General features: G+C 50.3%; 2 protein-coding genes and 1 long non-coding RNA gene across 4 annotated transcripts in view; 2 read left to right on the plus strand and 1 right to left on the minus strand.

Annotated features, from left to right (window-relative positions):
• Window positions 1–17,557, minus strand: part of LOC105467123 (uncharacterized) — a 30,076-nt gene extending 12,519 nt beyond the window's left edge. Inside the window, exons 1-2 of the long non-coding RNA XR_978636.3 lie at window positions 17,447–17,557; window positions 3,760–4,126 (exon numbers count right to left, since the gene is read on the minus strand). This is a non-coding gene — a long non-coding RNA (uncharacterized lncRNA). The remainder of the gene's footprint in view (window positions 1–3,759; window positions 4,127–17,446) is intronic.
• On the plus strand, window positions 1,008–4,639 carry LOC105467122 (TIFA inhibitor). 2 transcript variants are annotated; one of them, XM_011716524.3, is made up of 2 exons: window positions 1,008–1,282; window positions 3,561–4,639. In XM_011716524.3, exon 2 carries the CDS (start codon window positions 3,571–3,573, stop codon window positions 4,183–4,185), a length of 615 nt encoding a protein of 204 aa, XP_011714826.1. In that variant the 5' UTR covers window positions 1,008–1,282; window positions 3,561–3,570; the 3' UTR covers window positions 4,186–4,639. The 2 variants fall into 2 exon arrangements, with proteins under 2 accessions (XP_011714826.1, XP_011714827.1); XM_011716525.3 differs by lacking the exon at window positions 1,008–1,282 and adding an exon at window positions 2,734–3,197.
• LOC105467121 (dendritic cell associated nuclear protein 1) lies at window positions 4,732–9,356 on the plus strand. The gene is given in 2 exon segments (XM_011716523.2): window positions 4,732–6,616; window positions 6,618–9,356. Coding segments are annotated over 2 exon segments (735 nt in total). The 5' UTR covers window positions 4,732–6,449; the 3' UTR covers window positions 7,186–9,356.
• Window positions 17,558–22,790: the final 5,233 nt, after the last annotated feature.

Genomic DNA, 22,790 nt, shown 5'->3' on the forward strand with positions numbered 1-22,790 from the left:
TGATAGATTTGATGCAGTCTCATCAAAATCCCAGCAAGTTATTTTGTGGCTGTTAACAAACTGATTCTAACGTTTATATGGAGAGACAACTTAAAAGAGCCAAGACAAAATTGAAAGAGAAGAACAGAATTGAAGGACTGGCAGTACCCAACTTCAAGACTTACTACAAAGCTGCAGCAATCAAGACAGTATGATATTGGTGAAAAAACAGACAAATAGATCAATGATACAAAGTAGATAGCCCAGAAATAAACCCACATGAATACAGTCAACCAATCTTTTACAAAGGAGTAAAGAGAAAACACTGAAAAAAAAAAAAAACAGTCTTTTCAGAAAATGGTGCTGAGACAACTGATCATCTATAAGCAAAAAAAAAAAAAAAAAAAAAAAAAAAAAAAAAATCTAGACACAAACCTTACACGTGTCATAAAAATTAAAATGTATGTATAGAACTATAAAACTCCTAGGAGATAATGCAGGTGACTTGAACACACTGGTGAACTAAGGATTTCTGGGCCATGTGAAGGGTTAGTACCTTCACATTTAGCCATTTCCAGGACAGCCAGAGCCCTCAGTGCTGGACATGCGACCATTTTCACCCCTTCCAAACTGCATGCAAACAAGCATAGCTCGGGCAATGGGGAGTGGGCACGAGAGACCGCCTTCTCGCTGTTCTGCAAGAGAGACCATCTTCTACGAGTGGTCATTTACTGCCCTCTCCATCCTCCCCGTCCCCAGGCCCTGCCCTCTCCTGAGACCCTCAGGGAAGTGCCATGTTGCCTACAGTTTCCTTGGCCAACTTCTATCCAGCCAGAATGCTCTCCTCATTCTCCCACACTCAGGGTGGCTTTCCTGTCCAGTAGCCCTCTGTCCCAAAAGGCTCTTTTTTTCTAACATGCCTGGACTGCTTTGACCCCATCCTACTGGCAGGTGGAGAGGAACTTTGCAGATACCCTGGGTGCAAGTCCTAAGGTCCCTGGGGGTGGGGTAGGAGACGCTGGCAGAACTGAAACCCAGGAAGGCACGCCATCTATCTCAGAAGGGGCCCCACGCTGGGGTTTCTCAAACTCTCAGCAGTGGAATAGCACTTCTGCAATGAAAAATTACACTTCTATTTTCTTTCCTAAAGGGAAAAAGGAAGAATGCAACAAAACTGAAGTGTGTTCTGTCATGTTCCTGAACCATAGCTGTAAGAGCCCTCCCCAGCCCTACCCAAACCAGCCTACTCCCTCCCAAGAGCTCACAGCTGCAGGACTAGAGTCAGATGTGCCCTGGCAATAAGGTAAGTGGAAGCCAGAGGGACTTGAACCCATGGGGAGACGGGAAGGCCTGGTGGGGCTGGGAGGAGGGCTCCCCCGAGACACACACTCTGGAGTGTCTTCCTCCTGCCTCATCCCAAAGGCTGGATTTGTAGGGCTGGGTTTCTGTTTCCCCAGAATACCTGGGATCCAAAAGACACAGGACAGCCTCTCATGGATGGGCTCCTCTTTGGTGGGAGATTTCTGTTAGCTCTGGGTGGTTCAGTGGAGCAGAGAGTGAGGCCACACAGCAACAGTGAATCTTTCTTCCTAAGGAATTCTTTCAGGGTCTCTGGGCCATGAGATTAGTTTCTGGGAGTGAACTCTTGAGTTTCCAGCCAGGCCTGACAGCATGGTTGCCCAGCCCACCTGTCCTGGGCGCAGCCTGTATCCCACACCTCAAGAAAAGGCTTTCTGGCCAGGCGTGGTGGCTCACGCCTGTAATCCCAGCACTTTGGAAGGCTGAGGTGGGCAGATCACCTGAGGGCAGGAGTTTGAGATCAGCCTGACCAACATGGCAAAACTCCGTCTCTACTGAAAATAAAAAATTAGTTGGGCATGGTGGCGGGCACCTGTAATCCCACCTACTCGGGAGGCTGAGGCAGGAGAATCCCTTGAACCTGGAGGACGGAGGCTACCATGAGCTGAGATCATGCCACTTACACTCTAGCCTGGGTGACAGGGCGAGACTCCATCTCAAAAAAAAAAAAAAAAAGAAAAAAAGAAAAGAAAAAAGAGAGGCTTTCTTCAGACTATGGCCAGATGGGGTGTGGACAGAGACATACATGTGTCTGTGCCTTAGGGGAAAGAGGGTGCCCTGAGGCCTCTGATAGTGAAAGGGTGCCCTCACTATCAGACTAAAAGGTCCCAGCCATTAACCTACTGCATCTAAAAGGTTCAAGACCTGGAGGGACATTGGGTTCAAGCCACCTGCAACAGGCTCGCTGTCCCACACAGCCTTTGAGATCTGATCCTATTTGTGGTCTCTCTGGGTGATTTCACCGTGTGTGTGTGTGTGTGTGTGTGTGGGCTTCTCATTCAGCCACTTGGCAAATGTGTCCCTGGACATTTATGGTGGCCAAACCCTATTTGTACGGGGCAGTGGGACATGGGACAGCAAGAACCACAGCCCAGACCACACCCAGTCCTCGGGAGGCCTCAGGGACAGGAAGAGAGGAGCTCAGGGTAGACAGGACAAGGGCCCATAGAACTTGGGCATGAAATGCAAAGATGGAATGAATGGGGAATAAAGCTGGCCAGGTGTCCTGGGGGATTCTCCCTGTTGTGGGAGTCAGAGGCAGTGAAAGGTCACCTTCCCCAGGGAAGGGAGCTTCACAGGAGAGGTAACATTTGAGCAGGGCCTTGAACCATGGGCAGTGCTTGGACATAGAGTTTGGAATAGAAGATACCTTCTTAGGAGAGAAATAATGTGAGCAAAAGCCTGGTACCCAGAGAATGTATAATTAGTTATTCAAATCTGCTCAACCCTTGGTTCCTGTTGAAGGTGATGGCAGGTCCTGGGCCACATGGCGTTGGTGGACATAGCAGAGTTTGTGTTCCTCAAACCCATGCAGGAACAAAGCTGGCCATTGTAAGTGGCCTTCCACCAAGTACCCATAGTAACCACTTGGAATGTGCTAGCTGTGTTTATTCTTCACTAGGGTTTCTAGGCAGCCTTTCTGGTGGCCAGGACTATGGCTAAGCCTCCCCCTTCTGTGTCCCTCCATACATCCTGGTGCTACAGACACCTCTCTCCTCCACCAGTGGGTGCTCCCAAGAGTCAGGGCTCAGTTTGTTGTTGAATCCGCTTCTCCCCAGCAGCTGGTTCCCTGCTCGGCTCAAAGGAGGACTCAGCAAGGGTTTGTTGTGTAACTGTCAGATACAAGGAAGATGTAGCTGGTCTGTCTACCTTTTCTTTTCCAAGAAGCAGAGCCAAACTGTCTCCAAATAACCAAAAAATTACCAAAGCCCCACCCTGCAAGCCAGCATGCCTGATCCCTTGCATAGACAAGGACAGACATACCTATATTACAGAAATCCAGAAGTCAGAGAGAGTGGGTGGTGTGTTCTATTCAGAGTATGAGACAGACTAAGCTCATGACCTTCCACACCAGTTCCAGCCTTGGCTCCATCCTGGCTTGGGCAAAGTGATTGTATGAACAGGCACAGGGCCCTTGAGGTGGGCAACTGTGTCTGGGTTCAGGGAGCCACAGAGGTCTCTGACTCAAGCTGAGCCTGTGTGTCCATGTTCCATCTTCCCAGGCCTTCATCCATGGAGAAGCCCCTCACCATCCTGCAAGTGAGCCTGTACCACCCCACGCTGGGCCCATCTGCCTTTGCCAATGTGCCACCACGGCTGCAGCATGACACCAGCCCTCTGTTGCTCGGACGGGGGCAGGACGCCCACGTCCAGCTGCAGCTCCCCCACCTCTCCCGTCGTCACCTGTCCCTGGAGCCCTACCTGGAGAAAGGCAGTGCCATGCTGGCCTTCTGCCTCAAGGTCCTGAGCCGCAAGGGCTGTGTGTGGGTCAATGGGCTGACGCTAAGGTACCTGGAGCAGGTCACCCTGAGTCCCGTCAACAGGCTCTTCTTCTCAGGCATCCAGATGCTGGTTCGCGTAGAAGAAGGCACATCCCTGGAGGCCTTTGTCTGCTATTTCCGTGTCAGCCCTTCACCCCTGATTTACAGACCTGAGGCTGAGGAAACTGACGAATGGGAAGGCATCTCCCAGGAGCAGCCTCCCCCTGGTTCAGGGCAGCAGACTTCAGGTTGCCTGGGGTTTCTCCACGGCCCGTCCCAGACTTGGGACAGCCCTCCCCAGCCAAGACCTGGAGGAGGAACAGAAATACAGCTCCAGAGGGAACCCCCAGACAGTACACTCTGCTAGCCCTGCCACTAGAGCAAGTCTTTGCTAGATGAAACAGGACTTGAAGTATTTGAACTACATCATGCAAGCTTGACAAGCAAAACCCGCTGGCTGCCTTGCTCATAATGAACCAATTCTGCAAACACTGAACAAACAGTCCGGGGTGGAGAAGCACCCTCTGTGGCCAGAGTTATGCAAAGTAATGGGAACTTCATATACTTTTAGAGGCCCTGAGGGGTTCTGGGGAGCCTCTCTCAGCATTTCCACACATTTCCCCCTCTTGTCTGACTAGGAGTTACTTTATGTGGTTCATTTTGCGTGCTGCTTAAGAGCGGGAGTTTGAGGTTGCACCAGGAATGCGTGGACACATGTAACAATTACATTTGTGGTAGCTTGGTGTTACCTTCAGCTTTCAAATACCCACAGGCACGCGGGGCTTAGGAAAGCCTGAGTTTAATAAACTGCAAGTATTTCATTAAGCTGGCACACCCAATAGGATTCCCTGATCCCCAGATGGGCCACATGCACGCCACGCTGTCATGCAGAGGTGGGGGTGAGAAATATAGACGAGGTGTAAGAGGAAATTGGAAAGGTGGGACTCACATTTCTGGAAAAGATGCAGGCAGGGCTCAGGGTTTCCTGAGGATGGGAGCTGGGAGCTGGGCCTGCCTGGAAATTCATTGTCCCCATCATCATCCTCATCCTCACACTCCCCATTCTCTGTCACTTCTGGATCAAGGCCTTGGCTGACTTGAGGGCAAAGGTCTTCAGAGAATAAGCGGATGGGGTGGGGGATTGTGTAAGAATTCAGCCAAGCAGTTATTTCACTCAAGGTGAGTCACACACCAAAGGGAGTGGGGGTGTTCCTTCCAAATAAGGGACTCGTTAGGAGCCAGGCACGCCAAAGGTGGGAGGATTTTCTCAGTGAATAAGGGGAGCAGCCACTTGCCACACCATGCTGAGAAGGGGAGAGTGTGGTTTAGAAACAGCATTCACTGGTGTGATGCAGGGAGGGATCTACACGGTCACCATGATCCCAGACCCCACTCTCCCAGGAATCTGAGGCGCCGAGGGCACAGCCCTGTTCCCCTGGCTGACTCGAATCCCTGGGTCTGTAGTTGCCAGCAATTTCTGTTTTCTGCCCAAGAGGATGATCGTTTTGCACCCAGGGCAAGCTACAAGGAGGTCCAACTTCACTCACAGGCCCTGAACATCTTCTCTATGAGGAAAACAGAGGTCGGCAAGACCCAGGCTTGCCCTGGTTTGGGAAGCTTCCTCTCCAACAGGAATGAAGCAAAAACACTCAGATCACAGCCACAAGGCAGGGAGAGCAGGGTGGCTAGGAAGGGGCTATCTGATGCTGTGAATGACCCCTTGGACCCCCAAAGCAGTTCCTCATTCATTCAGCAAACCTTCACCAAGCACCCACCTTGTGCCAGATCTGTGCAAAGCCACGGAACTGAACCAGAAGTGAGTAAGGCAAACTCCCTCAGGGAGTTTACGTTGTGCTCAGGAAAGTCAAGCATTCAGGAGTGCATTACTTATTTGATCACTACTGTGATTAGTGCTATAGTCATTGTATTTTTCTCTCTCCTCCAGCTGGGCTCACATACTCTTGTTAAGTGGCCTTGTCTGTTGAGTGCCTACCATGTGCTTAGGACTCTGCTAGGTGCTATGTATATTACCCTGTTTAAGGCTCATAACACCCCAGATAGACAATGGTATTAACTGCACTTTACAGATGAGAAAACTGAGACTCGGAAACATTACATATCTTGCCCAACATCACACCATCAGTAGCTATGTGACTTGGGCAAGTGACTTATCCTGCTCTTGCCTCTATTTCTCCCTCTGGAAAATGGGTAAGATAATAGTACTTACTACCTGCTAGAGTTATGAGGGCCTTAGGAGGTGGCATCTGTAAAGCACTCAGTCAGTGCCCAGCACACACTTAATAAGGGTTAGCTGCTATCATGAGACCTGAGAGAGGAGGGCTCACCATCCATACGGAAGTAAGGAAGACTCATGCCCCAGTAAGCTGGCTCCAGAACTCAAGGGCTTACCTGTGTTCTGTGACGCCCCAACTAGGGATTTAGTTGTAGCCATGGACCTGGTGGGCAACCAGGAGGGGATTTTAATCTGTTCCTTGCATCAGAAGGTCCAATAGGCAGGGTTAGTGTAATGGGAGATGCCATGGTAGGGCTGGCAAGGAGAAGAAGCCACGTGTACTTTGGTCTGATGAAAGGCAGCAGTGATCTGTCACCGACCAAAATGGTCCCCCAACTATGCATGTTGTGGGAGCAGCAACCCACATACAGAACTCAAGAAGCCATGGCCTGGAGGCTGCACCCAGACACGAAAGACTGGAGAGAGGAGCTGGTGGGGAAACCCCAGAGTCCCCAGGGTGCCACTCCCCAGCTCCACCAGACACTTTGGGAATGAGCTGCTGCCCCGAGTGGCCCTCTCCAGGGTTTCAGTGAGGGTCTCTCCCCTCCAGGGAGGAGCAGACCCTTGCCAACTGGAGTCCTGAGAGAGGAGAGAGTTCAATTCCTCCACAGGGGACTCTGCAACTGAGATCTTTGGAGTGAAGCATCTGCGAGCCCCTCAGGGACCCAGGATGAACTGCACAGCAGCTGAAGGAAGACAGGTCAGACCAGGCGGGAGGGAGCCACGAAACATCTGGCCTGTAGTTTCAGATTCTACCTGTTCACAGTTCACACAGTCTCCCCGGGAAACTCACACCTTGCCCTATGCCAAGTTTTTAAGACAGTTAAGCTCTACCCATCCAAGACTTCATTTTTCTTGAGTAGAAAATCACTGAAATCATCAGATCCATGGCACCCACCCTCACTTTCTCCTAACAGCTGAAACCGTCAGGCTGGCTTCAGGGCCTGGTCTTCGCACTTGATATCACTATCCTTCACCTGCTCAGACAACCGGAGCAGGCGGGTGAGTTCCTCCCAGCAACCTCCACTGCATTCTCTCAGCTCCCACCGCAGGGCAGCCCATGCGTCTGAGTGAACATGTGTGCATGTGCACACACACAGGTATGCACAGACATACACTAAACATGAACACACAGTGCACATGAACGCTGCTCCAAGCTAGGGCCCTCTGGTCAGACTGCTGCCTGGGTTAGAATTCTTGTCCCCCTCCATGACCACTTACTATAGTTCTGTGATCCTGCACAAGTGACTGAATCTCCCTGTGCCACAGTTTCTTCTTGTAGAAACTGGGAAAGATCACAGTACCTACCTCCTTAGAGTCATTGTGAAGGTCAATTTGAGGCATCACACATTTAAGGCACCCAGACATAAGGGTCAACAGGGTTAGCTATCACTGTCCAGTTTGGTGGGAGGAACTGAATGCATGTGGACACATGGACTCAGTCTACACGCAGGCACAAAAGGAGCTACATTGGTTACATTCAGGTATACCCCAGAGCACTACAATTCTCTGAGACATTGTCTGGAAATCTAGAAATCACCTCCCTGCCCTTTAAGGTATTTTAACACTCACATTCCTCTGCTTTTCTAAGAATGTGAATCTTCCCAAGCTGTCCTTGAGAGACACAGCCTCCCCTTGAGGGAAACATGCAAATGCTCCATAAGCAGCCACAGTGTGGGGCTCTGCCGTGAGGAAGTCACAGCAGACACGCTAGACAGCATAGTCCTGGCTACAGCCTGGAGGAAGGGAGGCCCGTGGTGGAGCACTCACTCCGTGCTTGTCTGCCCAGTGAGACCTCAAGTTCCTTGAAGACAAAGGCCATGGGTTGTTGACTCTTGTGTTCCTGGTGGCCTTCACAGAGCTGAACAGAGGACAGACGCACAGACAGGTGGGGCTCTGGTGGTCAAGGCAGCAGTATCCTTAGATGCTAAAGTCTGAGCCAGGCCATCAGGCCCGGCATGGACAGGGCAAGGCCCATAGTGGTGGGAAGCCAGTTGGCCAGCTGGGGTGAGAAGACCACGAAGCCATGGGCAGACAGGAAGTAGAGGTGAATGTGTCTGCCTCCTATAGGCCTCTGCCGGGACAACACAGACCCTCTAGCTGGGGCAGCACAGACCCTCTAGCTGGGGCAGCACAGACCCTCTAGCTGGGGCAGCACAGACCCTCTAGCTGGGGCAGAACAAGGCTGGTGCTTCCTTCTAGTCCTTGAGCCTGTATAGCTCAAACTCAAGCAGAACCCTGGGGTTTTGGGATTCTGTGTGGTGACTGCTGAGGAAGGTTTATGGATTTGACAGGGTGCATGTGAGAGAGACAATTATCAGTCAGCACTTCCTGTCCCCTGCAGAGGCTCATAGGGGACAGCCCCTGCCAAGGAGACCCTGGAGGGACTCTGAGGATAACAATCAGAGGTTGGGCTGGCTGGACTGAGCCTGGGCCTGTTGTCCACCAAATCTCCATAGGCTCTAGCCTGACCCCTCCCTCCACCCCTGGGCTATGCAGGCCAGCCTGTGCAGAACACCCCGATGCGTCCATTAGCAACATCTGCCTCACTGTGCCAACACTCCATCCACACAGGAAAGGGCGGAGAAGGCAATGCTTAACCCAAAGGAGTGAGTTTCATAGGAGGAGTGGTTTCAACAGTTTCACTGCAGGACACTGAGGGAATATTTCCCTATCCCTTCAAATGGACGGTCACTGCAGAAACGTGTAGAGCAAGACTTTGTCAACGGGTTGTTTCCAGGTCTCCCGGTGTCTAAATAGCAGAGTTGGGATGGGAACCGAGAACCGATTCTTTCCACAACCGCCCACTGAGTAGCAAGGCTGCAGCCAGCAAAGAGGTGTGCAGAAGCAAGCAAGCTCCATGTGGTGGGGACAGCACATCGCCACCTCCACCGCCCCCTGCAATGGGCTGCCAGCAAGGTCACCTGCCTTCCAGTGTATCTACTGTGTGAGCTTCTCCAGCTCTTCTCTGTTTTCTCTTCCTCAGCATCCACTCCGTGACACGTAGTGGTGGCTGATGTCGCCACAGTACCATGAGGTTAACAGCTCCTCCCTCCAGCTTCCTTCATGGTGGCAGCCTCACCTGCATTCCAGCCATTTGCCGGACACCGCACCAGACCCTCAAAGCCCATCCAAGACTGTGGGGAGTAGTAAACAACCCAGCCCAGTTAAGAGGAGATGCTGAATTTAATGAACTCTATTTGAATTGCAGGGCTGTGATTCCTCTTACCTTTAACGTGAACTCACAGGCGGATTAAAGTGAAATAAAACCTACCATTTGAGTTACATTCTCAGCTGATTGGAAACATGCATTGCCTCCCCATGACCGGGCCGTGAGAAGGGAAGTTATTATCTTTCTTTAGAGTTTGTAAACTCTTTATGGCTGAGGCAGCTTTAATCCTGCTGGGGGAAAAAAAAGGATCCGGGAATCAATTGCTCCCATTTACCTTTGTTTTCCAATCACATGCTCCAGTGGGAATAAAACATCCTAAGTGAGGGGATGTGGGGAGCCAGGTGATCCCTGACAGAAGAGTTTGATTATTTTCTTCTCTAGGCATGTGAATTGAAGGAGCTTTAGAGTTCCATTTGGCAAGGGGGCTCGTTTCACAAAAATGTGCACCCCAGCAAGGATATCAGCACTCCTGGGCCATTACTGGTTCCTCTGCCTTTTCCTTCCAGAGGAAATGCCCTCCATTCCCCAACTGTGCCCGCTTCTTTAAGGGGTGCTTGCAGCAAAGGGCCCAGCTCCAGGTATTTGGCCAGGAAGGAGTCCAAGTACAGGCAGATTTGAATCCAAATCAAATCAGTCCAGGAACGAGGAGAAAACCTGTGAAGACTGGGGCTGTGGAGGAGGCTCTAGACTCCCTTTTGGCCTCTCCCATTTCTCTGACCCTCCCTGTGTGTGACCTGACAACACAGTTCACATGCAGTAGGTCCCAAGCAAGGCCGGCAGGAGGGCCCAGGCTCCGAGCCAAGCACTCTAACTGCTGGAAGGGGGCCTGGCTGCGATGTCTGCCTCGCTTTCCTTTAAAGATGTGGAGGCAGGGAGTAGAGGTGGGAGTGTTCGGAATAAGGCAGAGGCAGTGGTCTTCGGAGCGAGACCTCAGCCAGGCAGCCAGACACGAGGCTTCCATAATTGCTTCTCTGAGGGATCAGGGGCTGTCATGACGTCATTCGCTCAGAGGGCTTGCTACAGATGGGTTGGGAACATGGACCCTATTAAGTCACCTTGTTTAAGGGGAAGCCTATCATTCAGGATCCAGTCAGAAATGCAAAAACCAGTCTAAGTATGCAAAAAATGTAATTCAGGGAATTGGGTATGGAATCACCGAGAAGCCAAATAAGGGATGCAATTCAGAGATTAACAGAGATTGCTCCCACTGCTGGCTCCAGGCTGGAGGGCAACTGAAAGGGAGTGTTTCTGGAGTCACAGTGGGGAATGTCCAGCCCAGGGCTAGAATACCATGGAGGCCCCTAAGGAAGCTGGGACCTAGAGGGATAGGAGCCACAGACGAGAGGCAGCTGCCACCAGCAGCTGATGAGGTGACTCTACTTGACAGGCTGACAGAGGAAGGAATACCTTGGCTTCTCTTCTTCTTCGCCCCCCCCAACCCCAACCCCATTGGCTGAAGCCAGCCAGAGGCAAGCTGACCAGCAAGCCTGAGAAATGCAGCCTGTGGGGGTCGACTTTCCCGCAGTACAGAGCAGGGGATGAACGAGAGAGCCGTGGACCTGAGGACAAACAGCCAAATGGCCAGCACAGAGACCGTGGCCATGTCAACGCCCCTCAGCCTCGCCTGGGGCCATGGGGTGGCCAAGTAGGGAGAGAAGGACGGGGAGGCCACACTGCAGAGGACTCCACCATGCAGGGACCCCTGAGGGGCAAACATAGATCCCCACCATCACTGTCACCCCAACCTATGTGACCTTCAACATCTGTAAGGAGGGAGGGAGGAGGGCAAGTACCACAGAGTGAAGCACAGAGAAGACCCAGGCACAGCCTGGCTGGGCCCACACACAACTCACCCAGACGCCCTGCTTTGAACACCAGCCCCTGAGATAGGCAGGGGGCAGGGCAGAGACACCTGTCCTCAGGAAGCCAACAGGCCCAAATCCCACTGCCTTCCACTTACAGAATCCAGAAACTTCCTTCCTCCCCCAAGCCACTTTTTCCTCACCTATACAATGGGGATACTGTGAGTACTTACCTCACCTCTGTGAAGATGAAAAATACAACATGAGTGTGCCAGGTGCAGGGCTGGGCCCATTTCACATGCCAGTTGGCTGGACTCTCCCACCGGCAGGCAGAGCCCTGCGTGTGGCAGACGCCATCTTGGACATGTCTGTAGATGAGCAGCCACCTACACACAGTAGATCCTCAGTCCTCTCTCTTGACAGGAGAGAGAGTTGAGAGGAAGAATTTGGGTGGAGTGAAAGAAGACCACTAGGGCCAAAGCTCTGACAAGAACCTCAGTCAAACCACAATACGGTTCCTGACAAAAAGGGGAAAATACACGTTAAATAAGTAAGTGCTCTGAGTGAGAAGAGGAAGGGTCAGTGGTCTTGCTCAGTGAATGGAACCACAGTATCCAGGGGACCCTGAGCCCGGAAGCCCATGGCAAATTCCAGCAGGGCCATGCAGGGCCCCACACCCCGTCCCTCTGCTACCTGCCAACAGGGTTTCCGGTTTCCAGATGGGCCTCGTCTCCTTGGTGCGACACGACCACCCAGCCCTTCACCACTCAGAAACACTCGCACGAGGTCCAGAGCTCCCAAACTTGGAGAGCTGCCCCGGGAGTATTAGAAGCAGGCAGGCTGGAAGCCTGATGTTAGAGGCTTCCAGATCCAGTGCTGGGCCTCATTACTGGGAAACACATGGTCGTCCCCTGTGGACACTCTTGGAGGCCAAGGTGGGAAGCTAATCTTCGGGGGTCTCTGTCTTTCAGTTTTACGTTCCTCTTCCCCTGGGCCTCCAGGGTCTGTGGTTGCAGTGCAGAATTCAAGTCAAAACATCAGAAAGCCTCATGTGGTCTGACTTCTCCTTCCCCTCTCCATTCCCCAACACACACACACACACATGCACGCATACACACATACACACACATGCATACACACACACACCTGCATACACATATCCATACATACACACACACATGCATACACACAAACACATGCATACACCTGCATACACACATCCATCCATACACACACACACATACACACATACACATGCATACACACACACCTGCATGCACACACACACACCTGCATGCACACACACACACCTGCATATACACATCCATCCATACACACACACACACACATACGCCGGCCTCTGGGCTCTGTCAAGCATCCCAGATAAAGTGTTGGTTAGAAAACCACATGATAATTATGAGCTGTGAGTTTTGCTCCACAGTTAAAGAAAGGGAAAATACTTCCACTTGAGATTCTCAGCCCGCTTTACACACCAGCGTGAATGTTTTGGCTCAGCTCAGGGGAAAACAGAAGCAGAGAAGCGACCCCACTAGAGGAATGGTAGGGGAGCATGCTGGGAAGGTCAGAGTGCTCTGGTAAAGGGATGCATGCCATAAGAGATGGCCACAAGTTCCCGGGAAGGTTGGAACAGCTAAGTCTGATGAAGAAAGCACTGGATTGAATGGAAGACATTCAGCATGGCCGAGCGATTCTGAGAAAGTCACCAGGAGCTCTGCATACTTTATTTTGCCAGTCTCTATAGTCAGAATTGTGCTGGCAAATGTTTAGCAGCTCTCTGAGTGGCGGGGGAGCTCGGATTATGTGTTTGCTGATGTCCGTGATGTAAATTGTCTTACCACGGTCAATTTCAAGGTATCAAAATGACATCACCGAATGTGGAATTGGAAAGAGACGCACAGTAAGCCTACCATCATGTGGCATTCCCATCATGCAGATACAATCAGTGTAAATAGCCCCAAGGCCATAGATATAGTAAGGTATAGTAAAATAACTAGGAAGCAGTGGGTTTTGATTTATTTATTCACTTTGTATTTAATATCATTTCACCATAAGTTCATATAATTGTTAATAAGTTAGTTACATTAAAAATTTAAGTTTAGTGAGTGATTAAATATAATTTAATGATTTAACAATCAGCTTTTATGAAACAGTGTGAGACAACTCCAGCACACCACTGCATGGAAAAAGTTCCAGACCCTTGTGCTCAAGTGCTGGCTGGAAAAACAAGTTAATGCCTTGGAAATAAACATGGTACCTAAGCAGAAGCCCTGGAAAGGCCGGAGTTACCATTCTAAGAAACACATACAATATTTTGCTATTTAAAAGTGAATTCGTTTATATTTATCACACTAGATATCCCAGCACTTTGGGAGGCCGAGACGGGCAGATCATGAGGTCAGGAGATCGAGACCAACCTGGCTAACACGGTGAAACCCCGTCTCTACTAAAAAAATACAAAAAACTAGCCGGGCGTGGTGGCGGGCGCCTGCAGGAGAATGGCGTAAACCCGGGAGGCGGAGCTTGCAGTGAGCTGAGATCCGGCCACTGCACTCCAGCCTGGGCAACAGAGCAAGACTCTGTCTCAAAAATATAAAAAATTAAAAAAATTAAAAATAAGCTTGAGGATGTCAAACCATTCCATGGTATAGATGAGGAAACAGGATCAGAGAGGGAAAGGGAACACAAGCCCACTCAGCTGGTCAGGGGGGTGCAGCATTTGATTTACTCTAAATCCCTCTCTTGTCTCTACCACTCCCTTCGTGGTCTTAGTGAGGGGCAGCCCACACCAGCATACAACCTCTGACTGCACACCACTGTCAAAGCTCACCTAACAAGCGTCACCAGACACGGTTCACAAGTGGAGCGCCTGTGCCCGCCCTGGACTCAGCCCTCTGGCTTTAAAGGAATATTAAGTAAGAGGCCACACTCACTTCTTTCCTAGGACGTCTATCGCAGAGCTCGGGGGCAGTGACATTCAGAGGCTGCCTTTCTTCCAAGATTGGAGGAAAACACAGCTTTCTAAGTCCCTTTCTCTGCCCTCTGGGATGCAGGATGTTGGTGTCTCTGCTAAACTGATCAGAAGGCAGCAGAGGGCTTTAAACTCAATTCTCTGAGCTGTAGCCAAACCCCAAGGCCTCCTGGACACTGAGAGCTTGACAGTGCCTGACTGGCCACCCAGGCTGTGTGTGGTGTTACCCAGCAGCCCCTTGGAAAGCCCCAGACAGGCCACCACCCCATCCCCCAACCTGGAGCAGCCAGCACTGGATTCCAGGACCTCTGCTTGGGGCTCAGATCCCAGACCCCCAAACTCACATGTGGCTGGAAACCAGCCCCTACAAAGTCCTCCCGTGCAAAGTGAGCCCTTCTCCCACCTCCCACCTTCCCCCAGCTTGGCTACTGCCCCTCCAGCTTCTGGGTAGGAGACACCCCATTGCCCAGGCCACACCCCCTCAATCCTTTGTCATTTCAAATTTTCTGGCATGTAGGTTTGGTATGCTTGGCTCTTTTAAACATCACACTTTATGGCCTTTTGCAGTGTAATTTTGTTCCTGTCCTGCCATTCAATCTGAATTAAATATCAAACAGATGTGAGTCATTTTTTTTTGCTCTTTTTAAAGAAAAAGTTTAATATTAGAGAGCATGCCCTCCTATAAGATCAGGAAAACCATTTGGAGAAATAAGCCCCTTCAAATTAAAAAAGAATCATATTGATTAACGTTAAGATGCTTTCAAGTGATACATTTCGAAGTGCTAAGGGAAGGTGTTTCCAGCAAGCTATAAAGCAGCCTGTAGAAAGAAGGCGAAGATATACGGCCCAAGGCTGACGGGGAAATTGGAGCTCTGAGAAGGGGCAACCCCACCTGGGAGGAAGCTCTGAGCTTGGAGATGAGGTTCACAGATGATGTTGGGGGAGACCATCTTCTCTGAAGGCCTTAGGCGGGCCCCTGTGCTCTGCAGCCTGTGTGGTCAGGCCGGGAAAGGAAGCAGGAAGGAGCTCCATTTTGCTCAGAGAGCCGGCCTGGCCTGAGTGCCCATTCCTCTTCCTCTCATGCGTGTGCTAGCTTGGCCTGTCTCCCTCAGCCAGCTGTCCCTGGTGATTTTGTATGTCTGGACATGCTGAATGGCTTAATCCACTCATTCCTGCTGCAGTCTCTTGGGTAGTGCAGTCTTTGGCTTTCTGTGGGTCTTGGACACCTCAGAAAATGATAGCTATGGTGTCTCTTCGCACATAGGAACATGCGCAACTTGCATCCAACCTCAGGAGCCCATGGTTTCCTGTTGTAGATGTTCCCTCTTCCCCCATCCCAAGAGAGTCAGAGCATATAGCATTCCATTACCAGGACATTCAGTGCACAGGGCCAAGGCCCTCCTCTCACAGAGAATGGGAACTTACGTTTACTGAGCACCACGTGCCTAGCACTGTGTAGGGGCTTTTGCATGAGCCAGAGGAGCTGGTCAGTCTCCAAACTGCTCTCCCTTCTTGGCAACATGCATACCTGGAACTCAGTGTTACTGGACCTGCTGCCGTTCATGGCTACAAGCCAGGGCTGCTCCAGTGCCGCCTCAGGCTAAAGCATTTCCAGGTGGTCCTTTGACTCACTGCACCTAAAGGCAGCTCTCCAATGATGGCCGGCTCACTACAAATGGCATTTCCACGTGGCAGGGTAAGGAGCCAGAAGGCCTCTGATTCCAGCTGGTCCTGAACATCCTGGGCCCTGGGATAGGGCTCTGCATACCCAAGGTTTGCCTCTGGGATGACGTGCAGGTGCCCAGAGACCATGGGGAGCATCAGGCCCTGCTGATGAGAAACAGAACCAACACTTCCTAGAATTCCTCAGACAAAAGAGAAGTTGAGCGGAGGGATTTAGAGCAAAGAAAAGCCTAGACTTTGGAGTCAGACAGCCAAAGTCTGGATCCCAGCTCTACCACTTACTGGCTCTGTGACCTTGGGCAAGAGCTCAACCTCTCCCAGCTTCAGTTTCTTGTTTCTGTGAAACAGGAGTATCACAAGTCTTATACGGTGTCTGGGAGGATAAATGGGGTGCCTGTGAAGGACTCTGCACCGTGCTTGACCGACACCAAGGATTCAATGTTTGGAAATTATCTTTTTGGCCCCTTCCCTCCAAGGTGACAAGCTCCCTATCTGATGGCGCTTGCTGGGGCCTGGGGGACTGGGAAGTGAGTCAGAGCAGGCTCAGCCCCTGAAGGAACTGTACCAATGGCCACAAGAGGAGCCACAAATGCAAAAAGAGTGTGTGTTACTGCCTCATAATTCCTGTTTCGGGGGAGGGAAGAGGGGGAGGGGAGAGGGGAAGAAAGCAGCAGAAATATCTGCAAGTGGTTTTAGAAGAGGAACTGAAATTCACAAGCCACTGCTGCCATTCCAACGGTTATTTTCGTCCATGGCAATTCAGTCAGAATGTACTGAGATTCATCCTGAGGACCTTGGGTGTGGGGGCTGTGGTGGGAGCAGCACAGAAATGGTGAGGCCCGACTTCTGCCCTCCAAGGACCCAGGACCACATCCAGATTCCAGAAGGACTCTGAGCTCAACCTGGCAAAGGCTGGTCTGGGCAGAAGGGGTTTCTGAGGGGAGCAGGGATGAAGTTATACCTTGAAGGATGGGCCATCTGCTGAGAGAGAGGGAGAGCCCCCCGCTATGCCTTGCTGCCCGCTGGGTGGGGGCCCAGGGACGAGGTAGCCAGCTCTCTGAGGTCTCCATTTAGCCCCCTCCACCTCCCAGCTCACATAGCCCCACACGACAGGCATTTATTTGTGCTTCACTAAGAACAAGAGGTCCTTTCTAAAGGGGCTGCTCGCTGCCCAGCCTGGGAACTCATAACAGCAATGAAAACACATTTCTCTTACTCTGCAGCTAACAGGGTCAGCAGAGTGTCACTCAGAGTCCTGAGGATGTGGGTGAGGCTCCACTCCCAGCCTCTCGTCAGGAGCCCAGGTCTCTCTCCAGGTGACAGAGGCACAGGGAGACATGAGTCCCTAGGCTGTTAAAGGGGGCCGACTCTGACGGTGGCTTAGCCCCATACCCTCCAAGATCCCCAGGATGCACAGTCTGAGTCCAGAACCTCGTGTGGTGGCCACACTCATTCTGATGACTTTGTTTCCATGTTCCCTACAGGGCAAAAGCTCAGCCACAGGCTTTTCTCCAGCCTTTTGTACCACATATATTCTGTCCTAGACTGATGACATGGGGTCTCCTCCTAGTAGGAACTTGATAACTTAGACACATTCATATCTGTCTCTGCTCTTATTTAATTTTCATGTTTTAATATGCATTTAACTATGTGAATAACTGAAATATATTTAAATAAACATTTACTTACATGTCCCTCCAATCTTCCTCAGGGCACACACTTTCTCACAGTTGTAATCAGGCTATATACAGACCCATTTTCTTCAGTTATTTGTTGGATATTTCATATGGCTCCATCCTTGTCATATTGAGCTTATTGGTTGCACATTATCGCGTCACAATACACCTTAGTCTATAACTAACCAATGAGCATTTTAATTGGTTAAAATGTTTTTGCAATGGTTAATGTAATGCTTCAAAGTATCTATAAAATACTTTTTCTTTGGAACAATTCCCTTGAGAATGTTCCCAGGAGCTAGCTGCATGCTCTGTTGATCCTCTGTGTGCCTGATGTTTTGCAGACTATCTCATTAATCCGTTTGCTGGTCCAGCAGAGTTTGCTCCTATGATGCCCATTTTATAGATGGGAAAACTGAGGTGGGTAGGGTGGGAGTGGACATTTGCCCAGAGCCAGCCAGCGTGTTTTCATGAGCCATTTCTTGGGATGCCCCCCACCTCCAGGTACACTCTGGGTGTAACGGGAGCCCTGAGTGCCTTTACCCAGGGCAGTGAATGACAATGGTGGGATGCTTCTGTGGCAGTGTAGAGCTGGTATGAGATGAAGAAAGCTGCTTCTTCAGCCTCTGAAACCACCGCTACAGATGGCCATCTTGAACCAAGCCCAGGGCTGCCCTCCCCGACCCCTCCAGAGACCCTTTAAGTAAAGGAGGAGGTGGTTTTTGGATCTCTAAGCCCCTCTGAAGATGTGAAAATGGGGGCAGGTCAGCCACATGAAGCGCCAGCTACAATGTGTAAACACACCTCAGGGCGATGCTAATCTCCAGGTCAGGCCCTGGTGCCACCAGCCGCCTACGGCAGACACAGAGGCTGGGGTGGCTCTGGCCAAGGGCGTTGTGTGATCTTGTGTCCACGGCAGAAGGTTACTGGGTTCCCAGGGCCAGGCAGCGGACCTGGTTGGCACCTCTGTCTGCCCTGCAGCGGTGTGAGTGTCCTGTCCAGCCTTCCCTAGATGCAAAGTTGCCACAGTTGCCAGGCCAGAGAGGGGCCCAGGGGCTCATGCAGGCATCTCAGCCCCTGGTTGTGCCCCTGGGTGAGGTGCACGGGGCTAATCAGAAACACCTGTGTACATGGAATTTCCTGCCCCAGTTCAGCCTTCATTTCCTCTGCCAGTAAAAACCCGAGACGTGCAAAGGTGAAAGAAACCAGCCAGTCAATCACCCAGACGACGGCCACCAGGGCCGCAGAGACAGGACTTTCTAAATTAAATTTTAATTCCCACCCGATGGCCCGGCTGGGACAGCCATGATTCAAACCGTGCAACTGGCTGCCTTGGTCAGGGACACCCTCACCCAGGTCCTTGCAGGAATTAACCCCATCCCCTGGCCAGCGGACGGTGCTGTCTGCCTTGGCCATCGAGTTGTAGAATGAGACCCCAAGAATGAAAGGGACCCCCTTTCCCTTCAACTTCATTGTGCAGCTGCAAGGGTTGCCCAGCTGATTAGCTGCTCACTACTTCAGACTGTTTGAATTATTAGGTGCTGGAGAGATCAGAGCCCGCCAGTGACTCGGGGACATTTAGCAAGACAACATCAAAGCTGGGGGCTGCCCGGGTCCAAAGTGTAGGATAACGGTCAGAGCCTGAGGGTCTGGGCTCTGTCCTGGCCCAGCAGGTTTAGGTGAGGAGAGAGTCGTAAAAATGCCTCCGTTTTTCCAGAACATTTTTCCAGAGATTCCTGCAGGCTTGGGGAGGAGGGGCTTAGAGCGAGAAGAAGGGAAGTATCAGCTGCCCACTTTATAGTCAAACCAACTGCAGCATCTTCTGGGAAAATGACTTGCCTGACCACACAGCTGGCTGGGAGCAGTTTGCCAGGCTGAGCCCATTACCAGAGACTGAGTCATGATCCCCATCTCTTAACCTCAGCTAGACATGGGAGGGCCAGGGAGGTGGCCTTTAGAGGCAAATATCCAGGGCTAAGAACTTGGGCTTGGGAGTCATGGAGTCCTGGATGCAAAGTCCAGCTTGTGCCCTTCTGCAGGCTAACCTTCCCCAGTCTCAGCCTCGTGGTCCACAAAATGGAAAATAACTGTAGCTCCCCCAGCCCTAACCCTCATAGGGTTGCTGCAAGGAGAACAAGGGCAGGGGGTGCTTTACCCTGAGGAATGTGATAAGCCAGGGGCCAGATGGGGCAATCTTTGAGAGAGAGCTTCTGCTTCTCTGCTCGTGGCATATCAGCGACAGTCACCACGAGAGCAGGAAGAGATGGCCCTCCCTTCAGGAGGATCTGAGCCCCTGCTGGACACCACTTCCTGTCAGCCTTGTGTCCGGCACCACTATGGTGAGACACATATGTCCCCCTCTCCATCCTATCTGATTGGCCTCCTTATAAAGGGGCCCAAACACATCACTGGCGATGGTGGGCGAGCCGGCAGGGTCAGGAGGATTGGCACAAATCCTCCCTAGTTTTGGAGAAGCAACTGCACAAGAGAATCTTTGGGATCTTCAGGGCAGCAGCCAGGACTGGAGGCCATGGACTGACTTCCCAGCAGAAGGACTGTGTAGCGCTCCCCAGGAAGCAAAAAGTGTCCCAGGGTTTCAAATCTGCCTTCTTTTAAATATAGCTTTATGATTTTTAAATGATATATACTCGTGCTCTACTGCAACTACATACAGTAACAACATTGCTCAACAATGTTGAGCAAAGTGAGCCAGACACAAATGAGTTCACACTGTGTGATTCCATTTATATGAAGCTTAAAAATAGGCAAACAGAATCTCTGGTGTTTAAATCAGGAAATGGGTCAGCCCTGGGGGGTGGTGACTGGAAGTTGACACTGGAGGTAGAGCGCCTGTGATGTTGTTCCCTGATCTTGATGCTGGCTACATGGGTATGTCCACAGAGTGAAATCCCCTGAGCCACACACTTATGACTTGTGCCCTTTTCTGTATGTCTGTTATATCCAATAATAAATTTCCTTAAAATAAATGATCAGGCTCATAGCAACATTGTATGTACAAATAAATAAATATGAAACATTGGGCCAGGCACAGTGGCTCATGCCTGCAATCTCAGAGCTTTGGGAGGCTGACGCTGGAGGCTTAGAAGTTCAAGACCCGCCTGGTTTTAAAAACTGCAAAAAAAAAAAATGCATAAAATAAATATAAAACATTGATCCTTATTGAAAAAATGTTATTTACAATAGAAAATTGGAAAGGTATCATTTATCCTACCATCCAGTTTAATTCTTGTAATGGTTTATTATATTTTCTTCCCGCCTTTTCCCATGTACTGTGTGTGTATATTTGGTACTTTTAGTATTATTATTATATGTAAAATTATAGGTCTAACTTTTTTCTTTGTGTTATATTGTGAAGATTTTTGTACACATCTTTGATGACTTCTAAAAACTATCCTGATGAGTATACTGTGCCACCACATGGACACATCATGCTTTAACTTAGTGGTTCTCAACCGGAGTGGATTTTGCCCCTCCCCAGAGGACATTTCACAATGTCTGGCTGGGGAAGAGGATACTAGCAGCATCCAGCAGGTAGAGGCCAGGGAAGGGCTGTGTCTTGTTCACTTCCATTTCCCAAGGGGCTGGTCCAGACCTGGCACCTGGTTGGGGTTCAGTAAAAGTCAGTGGGATGAAAGTGACCCTCCCTCTTTCCTCCCTTGCTTGTGAAGATGACCTGTACTTACATTTGAGCTTCTAGGCCAGGCTCTTGTCTGTCTTTTTCCCTGGATGGGGCATGTTAGAATAGTTTTAGAAAATGTGTCTAAGGGACTCAGGGTGAAAGTGCAAACCAATCTCGAAGAATACCTGGGTTGCCAGGCAACAAGAAGACACCAGCACACATTCTCAAAGATGAGCCTAGAAGATATTTCCAAATAGCCCAAGACAGTCTCATTACTAGTAATTTGCTTACTTACACTCAAGGAAAGACTTATTCAAAATATACAATATATTGTGCCGATTACTGGGAGTAGAATGCTGGAAGAGAGATCATATACCACTGATGGAAGAAGTACAAACCTGACCCTGGCACTGGGAATATTAGGGAGAGAGAACCGTCTCTCTCTCTCTCATCATTAGGGCACGACCATCTTCAACAAAAAGCCAGAAGCCAGAGTCACCTCCTGCCTCTGGCCTTTGCTGGACCTAGCAGAAGAGGCTGGCTGGAGAAATGCAGGGTGGAGAAGGCACCAGGACAGGGCTCTGAGGCCGCCCTAGAGATGGTTAGATGGCACTGCAGGGCCCCAGATCTCAGGGCCACGGGGTTGATTGTAGAGTCACTGCTAGTCCTTTGACCCCAAGACTGCCATAATAAGACTCAGCCTGGATAAACTAATGTGCCCATCTAGACTCCTGGACTCACTGGGACTCAGTGAGCCCCTGGACCCTGCATGGAGTGGCACACCTTCCTCCTTGCAATGTGGAAAGTGGTCTGCTTTCAGGACAAGCTCTGAAAAGCAGCATGAACTTCTGTTTTGTTTTCTTGTTTTGCGCAAGAAAGCCAGTTGGCATAGCCTATCTGTATTTCTAAAGTGGCCGTGGATTACCTACATCAGAGACACTTTGGATGCTTGTTAAAAAGGCACACACTGGAACCCCACACTGGACTTCCTGACTCAACCAACCTGGGAGGAAGTGCCAGGAATCAGCATCTCAATAAACTCTTCAGGTAATTCTTTTTTAAAGAAATGTGGAGATATGTATATATGTGTGTATATATATACACACACACACATATATACACATATACATATATACACACACATATATATACACATATACATATATATAAAACTTAAAAATGTCATTTTAACTTTTTAAATATTCAAGTCACTGTAATTACAATTCACATTGTTGCACAAACATCTTCCCTGTTTTCAGCATTGTGTGTGTGTGTGTCTGAGAGAGAGAGAGAGAGAGAGAGAGACGAAGTTTCACTCTGTTGCCCAGGCTGGAATGGAGTGGTGTGATCTAGGCTCATTACAACCTCTGCCTCCAGGGTTCAAGTGATTCTCCTGCTTCAGCCTCCCCAGTAGCTGGGATTACAGGTGCCCACCACCACGCCCAGCTAATTTTTGTATTTTTAGTAGAGACAGGGTTTCACCATGTTGGCCAGGCTGGTCTCGAACTCCTTACCTCAGGTGATCTCCCTGGCTCGGCCAGTCAGTGTTGGGATTACAAGTGTAAGCCACCACGCCAGGCCAATTTGCAACATTATCACCCCAAACAGAAACCCTATCCCCATTAAGTAATAACTTCATGTTTTCCCCTTCCCCCAGCCCTTGTAACCTCTAATCTACTTTCTGTCTCTGTGAATTTACCTAGTCTAGACATTTATC

Source organism: Macaca nemestrina, chromosome 6 (assembly GCF_043159975.1).
Source record: "Macaca nemestrina isolate mMacNem1 chromosome 6, mMacNem.hap1, whole genome shotgun sequence".
In the NCBI taxonomy this organism is placed as follows: Eukaryota; Metazoa; Chordata; class Mammalia; order Primates; family Cercopithecidae; genus Macaca; species Macaca nemestrina.